At 45.1% G+C, this 12,384-nt stretch overlaps 3 protein-coding genes across 3 annotated transcripts in view; all 3 read right to left on the bottom strand.

The window, feature by feature from the left end:
* The window catches only part of LOC134187838 (uncharacterized), a 15,628-nt gene extending 11,590 nt beyond the window's left edge, over positions 1 to 4,038 (bottom strand). The window contains exons 1-2 of the mRNA XM_062656002.1: positions 3,993 to 4,038; positions 3,824 to 3,940 (exon numbers count right to left, since the gene is read on the bottom strand). Coding sequence (XP_062511986.1) covers positions 3,824 to 3,940; positions 3,993 to 4,007 — 132 coding nt within the window. The 5' untranslated portion in view covers positions 4,008 to 4,038. The remainder of the gene's footprint in view (positions 1 to 3,823; positions 3,941 to 3,992) is intronic.
* LOC134188233 (uncharacterized) lies at positions 62 to 759 on the bottom strand. The gene has a single exon (XM_062656430.1). It carries the CDS (start codon positions 757 to 759, stop codon positions 136 to 138), a length of 624 nt encoding a protein of 207 aa, XP_062512414.1. The 3' UTR covers positions 62 to 135.
* A 239-nt stretch (positions 4,039 to 4,277) lies between the features above and the next one.
* LOC134187912 (adenomatous polyposis coli protein-like) lies at positions 4,278 to 12,384 on the bottom strand. Its single transcript, XM_062656088.1, has 9 exons — positions 12,272 to 12,384; positions 11,887 to 11,986; positions 9,590 to 9,868; positions 9,166 to 9,348; positions 8,923 to 9,040; positions 8,601 to 8,789; positions 7,911 to 8,228; positions 6,876 to 7,187; positions 4,278 to 6,326 (listed from the first exon to the last, which is right to left on the bottom strand). The coding sequence occupies exons 2-9, from the start codon at positions 11,965 to 11,967 to the stop codon at positions 4,735 to 4,737; spliced, it is 3,072 nt and encodes a 1,023-aa protein (XP_062512072.1). The 5' UTR covers positions 11,968 to 11,986; positions 12,272 to 12,384; the 3' UTR covers positions 4,278 to 4,734.

Genomic DNA, 12,384 nt, shown 5'->3' with positions numbered 1-12,384 from the left:
TCACATATATTTTCAAACATTCATCTATCATACAAAGAGTGCTAGGCAATGACATAATGCTTTAGGTGCTACAGTACACAGGAAAAAGCACTAAAAAACAGTAACAACTTAACTTAAAAGATAACCCAGGTCAGCCTAGTGGCTAAAGAACTGGGTTGAGTACTTAGCGCTACTTGTGTCACTTGACAAGCTTGCCATCTTCCTCAGTATGACTTTGGCATTGCATTTTTGCAGCTGAAGGGAGAATCTTTTTCGCCAAAAGTCAAGGAACTCTGCAGCGTTTGGTCTACCAATTTCGTCACATGATTTCTTTGCTAGTTTCTGCAGGAAGTTTCTTCCCATGACACCCCAGCGTCCAAAATGCTCCATAACCAGAGGAATGAGACTGACAGCAGTTCCACCTGGTAGACAATCCTTCTCGTATTTTGACTTTTTTCTCTCCTCTCTTCTCTCAGCAGCGGCGCCATCTGTTTCCGAAGATCTAGGGAAGATGTCCGAGCTCCATGGGTGTGCTAGAGCTATGTCCAGATCCACATTGCACCCAGAGTCTGAGTCGAAGGCTACAATGTCTGGCCGGTCATTGGAATTGGCATACCGATGCCTCGGTTCCCTACGATGATGGATGTGCAGCTCCCGCAGGCAATCAGACCAGACTGATGCAAGCGATTCGTGCGACCAAACTGGCCCTCCACCGGTTTTGCATGTTAGCAGATGGTACCCACTGCTGTCCAGGGAGGCACCACAGTTGCATGTTGTCATCCAGTCAGAAAGTGGAATGGGCAAGCCCAACCTCAGCAAGGACGCTAAACGATACTCGTAAGAATTTAGTGCCTATCTGTCTGTCTGTCTGTCTGTCTGTCTGTCTGTTCTGTCTGTCTGTCTGTCTGTATGTTTGTTTGTCTGTATGTATATATGTTTGTCCGTCTACATGTATGTTTGTATGTTTATTTGTCTGTGTTTTGTCCGTCTCTTTGTCTGTCTGTCTGTTTCCGTATGTCTGTATGTTTGTCTGTCTGTCTGTCTGTCTGTCCGTCTATTTGTGTGTCTGTTTGTCTGTCTGTTTGTCTGTCTGTCTGTTTCCGTCTGTCTGTCCATTGATTGTTATTGTTTTGCATAAAGTTAGCACTTGTTATTGGTAGAGTAAGCGTTCAAATAACACAATCTATCTATCTATCTGTCTGTCTGTCTATCTGTCTATCTGTCTATCAGTCTATCTGTCTGTCTGTCTATCTGTCTATCTGTCTATCTGCCTATCTGTCTGTCTGACAAGCTTTTTTACTTTAATGTACAGATCCAAGTCCACTACTGTTTTATAGTATTTCGCTGTGAAGAACTGGTTTATCATAGAAGTTTAGGATGTGTACAAGTAGAGGATCTGTAACAATAAAATAATCTGTCTGTCTATCTGTCTATCTGTCTATCTGTCTGTCTGTCTATCTGTCTGTCTGTCTATCTGTCTGTCTGTCTGTCTGTCTGTCTGTCCATCTGTCTATCTCTCCATCTGTCTATCTGTCTGTCTGTCTATCTGTCTGTCTGTCTATCTGTCTGTCTGTCTATCTGTCTATCTGTGCACACTTCACTCCAGTACAGCATGGTACCGCAATGCCTGGGGAGCAGAGCTGCTAACTCATCACACTCAGGTTTTACATGAAAGTAATCCTGACTGGTCAATTCTAAAGACAGATGTTAGAAATGCATTTAATTCAGTTGCAAGAAAGCTCCTTCTGCGTCAAATTGAAGAAGATTTACCCGATATCTACCCTCATGTTAGCCAAATGTATGAAGAGCCTTGTACGCTGATCTATGTAACTGAAGGAAGAGTTGAATTGCTTACATCAAGTCAGGGTGTCTACCAAGGAAATCCATTGGGGCCAGCCCTTTTTTCAGCGGCCATTCATCCAATCTTATGTCAAGTAGTGGAAAGACATAACAGTGTTACCATTCTAGCGTATTTAGATGACATTTATGCAGTTGGACTGACCCAAAGTCTTCAAGATGTTTTAGATGACCTAAAACATGTCTTCAGTGGATTTAGAAATCTGTGACAAAAAGTGTGAGCTGTATTGCCCTTCTGGTCATACCCGTGACTTTCCTACTCCGGTATCTCATGATGGCATGATCATTTTGGGAACACCAGTTGGAAAACCGGACTTTGTTCGTGCCCATTGTGTTGACATTGCCAAGGCTGGAGATAGACTGTATTGTGAAATGTTGAAATTAAACAACTGGCAAAGTTCTATGCTTATTCTCCGTCACTGTCATGTCCCTCGGCTGAACTACTTGGCTAGACAAGTGTTCCCTTGTGATCTGGAAGAAGCTAGAATCATTCATGATGAGTTGACCAAGAGAACCTTCATGGGCATTATTGGTTTTAGTCACCTCAATGACACTGCATGGAAACAAGCAGCCCTTAAGATCAGGTTTGGAGAATTCGGTCTAACACAGGTCAGACAAATTTCTCATGCAGCTTACTTATATTCATGGTGTCAGACTATGAACAAGTTGCCTAGTCGCTCCTCATCAATGTCTGACCTGATCAACTATCTGAAAGAGTCTGAATCAGTTCCAGAATCAATTGGCTCTACTCTAAAGTCAGCGTTTCAGTTATTACCACAATTGCCAAAATCAGTCGACAATGAATCAGAGGAAAATCAGTCCATTGAAGATTTCATTTCATACCCACAAAAGTTACAGTATCGCCTGTGCACCAAGATTGCCAGCAGTGAAGTTGGTGACCTGCTCGCCCATGTCCCCTCTGATAGAGATGCAGCAAGGTTACGATCTTTACAGGGAAAAGGTGCAGAATCATGGCTAGAAGTAATACCGTCTTCTGGTAAGCACGCACTTAATTAAAGCAAACGAGTTTTCCATTGCGTCTTATCTAAGACTGAGATTGCCTCTGCCATTCACTGAATGGGCAAATGTATGCGATTGTGGTCGAGTTATAGACCCCAAGGATACCACCTTTTGGTCTGTAACTATGGAGGTGGTCCTGTTTGGGCCCATAACTCTGTTCTCCATGGCTGGAGTGAATGCATGAGTGACCTACATATCCCACATGAGAAAGAACCAAGAAATCTGTACGACAACACTGAGGATCGCCCAGACATTACATTCTTTGATGCAGAATCAGGACAAAATCTAGATGTTGACATATCATTGGCACACCCATGGAGTCAAGGCATTCTAAAACGATCCAGCAGAAAGAATGGGTTTGCTGCCCACATAAGAGAAGAGAAGAAGACCAATATGTATGCAGGAGAAATTCTATCAGGAGGGACGTCATCAAAGTGTATCCCACTAGTGTTGAGCACTTTGGTAGGTGGGGACTGGAAGCCGATGCCTTCTTACACACTCTCTCAAAACAGTGCAGCCGTATGGAGGAAGACCCCTTTCGTAGTGCAGAACAATTCAAAACTTTTTGGAGGAAACGGTTCTCTTTGATCCTTCAAAGATGCAACGCAAAAGTAATCCTCAAAAAGTTGTCAAGAGTTTGAGAAACAAAGAATGACATGGACAAGCTTTTTGACTTTAACGTACAGATCCAAGTCCACTAATGTTTTAAAGTATTTCGCTGTGAAGGACTGGTTTATCATAGAACTTTCGGATGTGTACAAGTAGAGGATATGTAACAATAAATAATCTGTCTGTTTGTCTGTCTGTCTGTCTATCTGTCTGTCTGTCTGTCTGTCTGTCTATCTGTCTGTCAATACATATATTTTCATGTCTGTCTGTCTATCTGTCAATCCCTCCTCACAGTAACACATCTGCTCGTCAGTCAAACTACACATCTACCTCCCACATCCTCTCTTTGCATCATCACCTGAAAGTCTCCACAACAAATCAGCAAGTCAATCTTCATCTCATGCTGTCTCTCAATCAAACTCATCGTCTCGTAAATCCTATCGAGTTCTCCATGACAACAACCCTCAATCGCAATCTAACAAAACAAAATGTCGATCACCGCAACAAAACGTTAGAAATCGGCTCACATTCATCGTTTCCATGACAAACGACGAGCTCTAGCGTGCGCTATTGTTGCCTCGGAGTACAGTACTACGTCATTTGATGTTCTCTCTCTGTGTGCGTGTGTGTGTGTGTGTGTGTGTGTGTGTGTGTGTGTGTATGTGTGTGTGTGTGTGTGTGTGTGTGTGTGTGTGTGTGTGTGTGTGTGTGTGTGTGTGTGTGTGTGTGTAGCTTAGACTTTAGCTCACCCACCCACCCACCCGACTGCAAACATGCCACACCCACGCAATAACCACACCAAAGTACTTCAAACCCACATATATCTTCTTGTATCCTACACATACAATCAATAACCAATAGACTTAATACTTGCATATACCAACCCAATGCAAACATCTATCGATAACTATCTCCAATTGATTCTATAACAAATACATCGAGTCCCATCCATATACATACATCGGATCGCTTATACAAATCGTGAAAGAAATAGACGTTCGAAGTAGCGAACAATAGCATCTCGTGTAGTGTAGTGCAGTATAGTGAAGTCTAGTGTAGTGGAGTGGAGTAGAGTGTAGCATCGTTGGTGCAATTCAGGATTGCCAGCAAGCCCATCATACGAAGCCAAAATTACTACTAACCGTACGATATCTATAAGACAATGTGACGTCCTACACACATTCGTGTGTCTTCGTGTGTACAACACATTGCGTATCCAATCCAATCAAGTCGTTTCCGGGTATCAAATCCAATCGTATGCGTTACAGTTTACAGTTGAGTCTCGAGGGTCGGACTGTTGGTCGCGTCTCGACCTCTCGCTTGTCGTCGTCGTTCACGACCGAAGCTTCCTGCGCTGCTTGACGACGCCGATGACAACCGATCAGACTCGGACGACAACCCACTCCCGTGGGTTTCGACTGGCAGTTGAGAACTCGGCGGTTGCCGCTCCTTCGATTGAGAACGAGAATGAGATCGGGAGTTCGGCTGGGAATCTCGTGACAACGGAGGCGTGTGTGAGCCGAGTACATGAACAGCATGACTCCTAATGTCGTTCGCATCGAAACTTTGATTCGCTAGCATTCTCCTCGGTTTGGGTGGGGGGTTACTCGACCGTTGAAGTGACGAGGCATTCAAGAGTGAACCGTCCAACCCGCTTGTATGACCAGACGCAGACGGCACGGCTAGTTGATTACCCTGTAATAGGGATGCATCCATTCCGACTCCCGGTTCTCGTTTCGGTCTCCACTGACGACTCCCGGTTGCCTCGACGACGACACCTAATCCGCCATGAGGTGCACCACCTTTTGCTTGCATGAGATTCTTCAACGCTTGCGCAGCTGCCTTTTGAATTTTCGGATCTTGGACGGACTTCGTGAGCCTGTGCAGAGCGGGAACCGCTCCTAGATCCCAAAGCTTCGATTGGTCGGCGGCGCTACGTGAGGAGAGATTCCACAAGATGCCGCACACCTTCTCGAGCATCTCCGGACTGCCCGACTTGAGCAACTCGACGAGAACCTGATACAGACCGCTCTCTCTCAGTCTCTGTCTGTATGCTTCTCGCGACGAGACATAACTTGAGATATTTAGTAGGATCCCGGCCGCATTCTGTACGATATCTTCTGCGTATTTCGCGCTCGTCCAATGCTTTAGAAGATGAAGAATAAGCTTCAGACCTCCTGATTCCGCGCAGATATCCGCCTTGTTTTCCTTGAACGCCGAAAGATTCCACAACGCGCTCGTCAATGCCCGCAACGTCGTCTCCTCTCGTGCACGTCTACACGCACGGATGATCCCACCCACCGTGTTACACGAATGAAGAGATTTCTTGGCGAACTCTTCCGCGTTCCACGACAGATTTCTCAGGATGTTTCCCGCCGCTTTCACGAGCTCCTCCGAATGCGACTCGAGTTGGAGCACGATGATGTGGAGACAGTTGATCATACGGCACAACTCGATCTTCACAGCCGCTCCGCCGAATGTCAAGTTCGTCAAAATCACACAGCAGTGTCTACGCAGGTCGGTACCCGGATGTAGCCTGTTGATATCCGAATCGTCACGTGACATCACAGACGTAGCTATCGCTTTGTGATCGGCCTCTAGAAGCTCGCCGACCGCGTAGACCCCACCGAGTAACAGAATGGCCGGACGATATTCTTGTTTGTAGGAGAGCTGCATGAGTGATTCGATGCCGTGACCGGGACGTTGTTGTTCTGCCATCAGCTTCATGTTGGCTGATGTGAGAGGGATGTCGCGTCGGTTGGTGGCCTTTTCGACTTGTAAACGACGAACATCGGTGAGGGTACGGACTTGTTCGAGGAGGCGAAGAACATTCATCTCTCGAACTGATTCATGAGAGTGTCCTGCCATGTGATAACAATGAAATAAAAGTGAGACAAATAGATACTTAAACGAGTGAACAGACAGACAAACAGACAGAGAGACAGACAAACAGACAAACAGACAGAGAGACACACGAACAACTAAACACACAAACAAGGGAACAAACATGATTAGAAAAACAAACAATAATAAACAGACAGACTAACAGATATACTTAAGAAACATAAAGACGCACAGAAAAACAGACCAACAGACGGACAGACAAATGACAGACAGATAGACAGACAAACAAATGGACAGATAGATAGACAAACAGACAGATAGATAGACAGAGACAGGCAAACAGACAGACAGACAAACAGACAAACAAACAGACAGACAAACAGACAGACACACAGACAGACAGAAAGTCAGGCAGACACAAAGACAGATAAACTGACTGACAGACAGACAGACACACAAACAGACAGACAAATGGATGCACAAACAGATAAATAGACAGACAAATCAACACACAACAGACTGACCAGCTGCCCACCCGACCTACATCAAGCCACTACACAACTCACCTTGCAGATGAATGATGTTGTGTAGCGTCGCCGTAGCTCTCATCTTCGCCTCCCTGCTCGATCTAACAGTCACTCCGTCCTCCCCTCTCGGATGCAGTATCTGCAGCAACAGTGGAATGCAACCCGACTGCCTCATTGCCACGCAGCTTTCCTTGCTGTTTGCCATTGCGAGGAGAGTGCGCGACATCTCGTCTTGGTCTGAAGGTCTCAGCATCGTCAGAAGAGACTGGATCATGTCAACTTTAGAAGCAAGAGAACCGTCGGCAGCAAGAGACGTGAGACGAGTTGAAAGAGAATGATGAGGCTTGGAAACTAAAATAAATAAATTCGAATGATGTTGATGCAATGTTGATGCTAACAATATAATCTCTGTCTACCTGTCTATGTCTGGCTGCCTGTCTGTCTCTGTCTGTTTAGGTGTCTGTGTGTCTGTGTGTCTATCTGTCTGTGTCCATCCATCTGTCCACCTGACTGTCTGTCTGTCTGTCAGTCAGTCCATCTGCCTGTCTGTCTGTCTGTTTGCCTGTCTCTGCCTGTTTAGTTGTCTAGTGTGTCTGTCCATTTATATGTCTGGCTGGCTGTCTCTGTGTCTGTCAGTCCATCTGTTCGTCTGACTGTCTGTCTGCCTGTCTCTGTCTGTTAGTTGACTAGTGTGTCTGTCCATTTATCTGTCCGTCTGTCTGTCAGTCCATCTGTCTGTCAGTTTATCCATCTGGCTGTCTGTCTGTGTGTCTGTCCATCTGTTTGTCTGTCTGTCTGTCTGTCTATTAGCCTCTCTCTCTCTCTCTGTCTGGCTGTCTGTCCGTCTGTCTGTGTCCATCCGTCTATCTGTGTCCATCTGTCCGTCCGTCTGTCTGTCAGCCTCTCTGCCTACAATGCTAAATCTCCACACTGTCACAGTGCCTGTAACAACCTGCCAATCGGTATACAACTTGTAACTGCTTGTCACTACAGTCAAACAACCAGCACAACCCACTTATCATTCTGGCTGTAAACCCCAATACACACACCACCAGTGACTACAATAGACCTCACCTGCTCCCATCCTCTGATCTCCAAACTGTGTTCCTCTCAACTCGCCCCTCAAATCATTATAATCAGCTGATGATGAACGGCTATGATGACTAGACAAACTTCCAATAGATGAAACAACCATTGAAGGATGACTGCTGTCATCAAAGCGAGAAAGCTCACGATGAGCTGATGAGGACAAATATGAGTCGTCGGCTGATATAGAATGATGTGGATACGACATGTCAAGAGACTGGAGAGATGCATTGGTGCTGGCACGTCCTTGAAGATTGAATGAATTGATGCTGGTTGCTGATGTGTCAAGGTGTTCATTACTCTGACCTGTATGACAAACGTTGACGTAAATAACTTTGAAATAAATATCAATTTGAGTATAGGAATCATGCATCTCACAATACATTAGACTACTGTATTGGAGGGATGCATCTCACAATACATTAACTATTGCATTGGAGGGATGCATCTCACAATACATTAAACTATTGTATTGGAGGGATACATCTCACAATACACTAGACTATTGTATTGAAGAGATGCATCTCACAATACACTAGACTATTGTATTAGAGGGATGCATCTCACAATACATGAGACTATTGTATTGGAGGGATGCATCTCACAATACACTAGACTATTGTATTGGAGAGATGCATCTCTCGGCAAATCTCAAGTGTCATAGTATATCGCTCTCACGTGGTGATCGTGAGCTTCTCCTGGCACCCAATGCAGGAAAGTTTGCAGGTAGATCGCCTACTGATGAAGCAGGATCCACACGAGATCTCATCATCAACTCGTGAGCTAGCCGTCCTTGTTCTGGATTGCTTCTCTGACGAATGTGAATACCATTCTGATTAGGAGATGGACGACGCCATAGAATCTTGCCTAACAACAATAAAATAAAAAAATTGCTAAGACCACACAAATCACTGATAAACACACAGAGGCAACTCACAAACAAACAGACAGACACATATAGATGAACAGCCACAAGCAAGCAATCTATGGTCTGCCGTACCAGGAACACCAGATGAATTCGTTGGATACATTCTTCTTCCACTGCTCTCCGCAAACGTGTTACTACGATGTACCTTGACAGGCCTTTCTCGGCTGCCATCAGTAGTGTAGTCTTTTACCTACAAATTAGTATGTCAGACATTTTTGAAAGAATGTATCTCACAATACACTAGACTATTGTATTAGAGGGATGCATCTCATATACACTAGACTGTATGGATGGAAGGGATGCATGTCTGTGTACCTCATCAGTTCCTCCATCATGATCACCTTGCAAGTTTCCCTCAGAGAGCATCTGGTCAATGTAACGCAGTTGATTTTCTCTAAACTCTTTCCTTTGACGACATTCTTCAGACGAGCCCAACTGTGTCTGCATTGTCAGATAAATGTCTGACATTTGTAGCTTGATATCCAATGATAAGTCATTCTATAAATAAAATAGATTTATTACCATACTGCTTTAAATGACCAACAACCATCCATATAGTTGCCTACATATCTATTCGTCTGTCTGTCTGTCTGTCTGTCTGTCTGTCTGTCAGTCACCATGTGTATCTGTGTGTCTACTTGTCTGTCCAGCCGATTACCCATCACGTTATCATCTCTACCAAACCATCTCATGCCTATCATGTGCATCAATATGTCCATTATCATACACAATACCTCACCTGTTCAGTCTGTAGTAACATATCCAATTGTTGTCTCAACTCCTTCAACTTGACCTCAAACTTTTCTCTCTCCTCGTCTTCACAAGTCATGTCATACACTATTTGTGCTCGCTGATTTGTCAGCTGCACGTATGACATCGGAGGCGGAGACTTTCCGTTGATGTTCATGTGATCACTAGTCGGACGAGAGTGGAGACCAATCCCTGCAGCTAATGATGGTGAGTCTACTCTTCGAAGCATCACGCCTTGCTGATGCATCGACGGAAATCGATAACTGATCTGTTGAAGAGAGAGGAAATACATGAGATGTGGATATCTGTACATGTTCACACCCACATCCAAACACACACACACACACACACACACACACACACACACACACACACACACGATGCACACACTTACACGCACATACACACAAACACTCACACATACTCACAAACACTCACACATACACAACACAAAGACAGCAATAAACACACAAACACTCAAGACAACCAACCAACAAATCAAAACCTCAAAAATATATTTTGCACACCCCATGACTCATCGTTCTGTCCTCACTACAGACAGCATGTCTCCACTCATTACAACAACCCAACCCATCCTAATGCCGACTACCTCACTCCTACACCATCCACTACCCATCACATCATCATACAACCCTCGCTTTCTCCAAGTGCAAACACCAACACATCCAACTCAAACTCAAACACATACATCGCACTCAAACATCCTATTGTTCATCCCACAATTACATCAAGCTCGATACAATAACGTATCTGTTGAACGGCTTCAAACCTTCATGGGTCAAGATCTCATCAGAGGAAGAAGGTAAACAAATTATCTCATCACACCCTTATCACACCCTTCCATATCCAAGATAGCAATGTTTACGAATAACTGAGCACATTTGTGGAACACCTGCCCATAAAAAGTGATGCAACATTGTAAATATACATGCAATTGGTGCTGCATAAGATAGACGACTCGAGCTCAAAGGTGAGACGAGTTGCACTTGCAAAAACTTGAATTGCTGTGGCTGTTGTTTCACTATCCCTGCTAAGTGTTTTCAACGATTTCCTCATTTCAGTCATCTTTCTGGTTTCTGTTGCATTCAGTGTCCATTATCTAGGCATGCCAAGCATCTGTCAATGACAACCAATGCTGAGCAAGTCAGTCAGTTTGCAGACAGACTGACAGACCCGAGACATTAGCGGAAGGTCCCCACTGTTCGAACCCAAGCACCCCTATTGCATCACACCATTACGGCAACACACCTACTCCTCATCCACACCATAGGTCACATCAGGAATCCCAACTTTTAAAAAGAAATCAAAACTACAGTGAAAGGAAGCATGACTGATTGGTGTCTATACAAGAGAAGCTAATAGTGACGGCTTTGAACCAATTCCTAGCTTCAACAGACAACAAATTCATTCACCAAGGTAAACTAAAGCCTTCAAATGTCATCATCACTAATTCATTCAAGTGACCACAACATCTTCCGCCCAAACATGCCCATGAGTACCAGGTGTAGTTACATGTGGTCTCAGCCGGATTCTCTAGACTCCTACCAGTTCCACAAAAATGAAATAAATCAAACACGGAAATCCATGTTGTGTATTAGTATGCCAAATATTCAAAATAAACATCATCGTTCGTCATGCGCATGCGTCCGTCATCAGGACGGAATGTTGGGCATGTTGATTGGACCAGCCGGCGTTACATAAAACGCAGTCCTAACGCGGCTTCTTGTCGAACGCCCGCCCATTTCAAACCACAATGAACTGTTTATCACACAAAACGATGCGAACAACGAAAGAACTTTCGTCATCTCGTCGATTAGGGAACGATGAATGAAAGTAGGTCGAAGGGCCAGTATTGGCGGGACGTAAAATATCGACGTGGAATGTCGCGTATGAACGAGAAAGTCGGAAACAACCTCAGGGGCAGTCCCCAGAACGCATCTCTAGCATACTTCCCTCCTGTCTTCATTTCCCAACGCCAGAACGGTCTGTAATACTTCCCGCCATTCTCACATAGCAACCAATCGAGACACGAGTGCATCCTAGAGTCTATTACAACAAGAAGAGCTCACCCCATCACCTCAACAGGCGACCACGCCCACTCACCCACCAACCCAAATTTCTCACCTCGTGAGCATTAACGACAGCTCGCACACACACACACACACACACACACACACACACACACACACACACACACACACACACACACACACACACACACACACACACACACACACGAGACGTTTACGGCACTACACAACAAACCTTTCCGCTCGCATCAGACAACGCGTCGTGCGTCGACGCAAGCTCGCTCGTCCGACGAGATTCCGACGTCGATTCTGCCATTGTGCATTCACTCTGCGAGCTGCAACACAAACCGTCACACTGACAAAGTACGAAACGAGACGACGCGACCGCGAGCCGAGACGCCGATCGACGCGGCGCATCGCACAAGACGAAGAATGCAAACAGATAGGAAAGAGCAACAGGAAGGGAGACAAGTTTGCAGTCAATACGCAACGTAGAAAGGCAAGCGAGACAAACAGCGGTCGCTGTTACGATATGCGATCATCTCCGCGAGCGTCGATGTCGTTTCTCTTCGTCTAGAGACAAAACGGGCCACAAATGGCGAGCGTGAAAAGTATCTTACCTCTCACACGTCACTGCCTCTCAGTTGTCTCTTCTGTGGTCAAGCGAGCGACGAAGAGGGATGAAATGATGGAGATAATCGTGCGTGCGAAGTACGAGCAAACAGGCAAGACT

Source organism: Corticium candelabrum, chromosome 12, assembly GCF_963422355.1.
Source record: "Corticium candelabrum chromosome 12, ooCorCand1.1, whole genome shotgun sequence".
NCBI classification, from domain to species: Eukaryota; Metazoa; Porifera; class Homoscleromorpha; order Homosclerophorida; family Plakinidae; genus Corticium; species Corticium candelabrum.
Note: the sequence above shows the minus strand (reverse complement) of the source record. Positions and strands in the feature narration are given on the sequence as shown.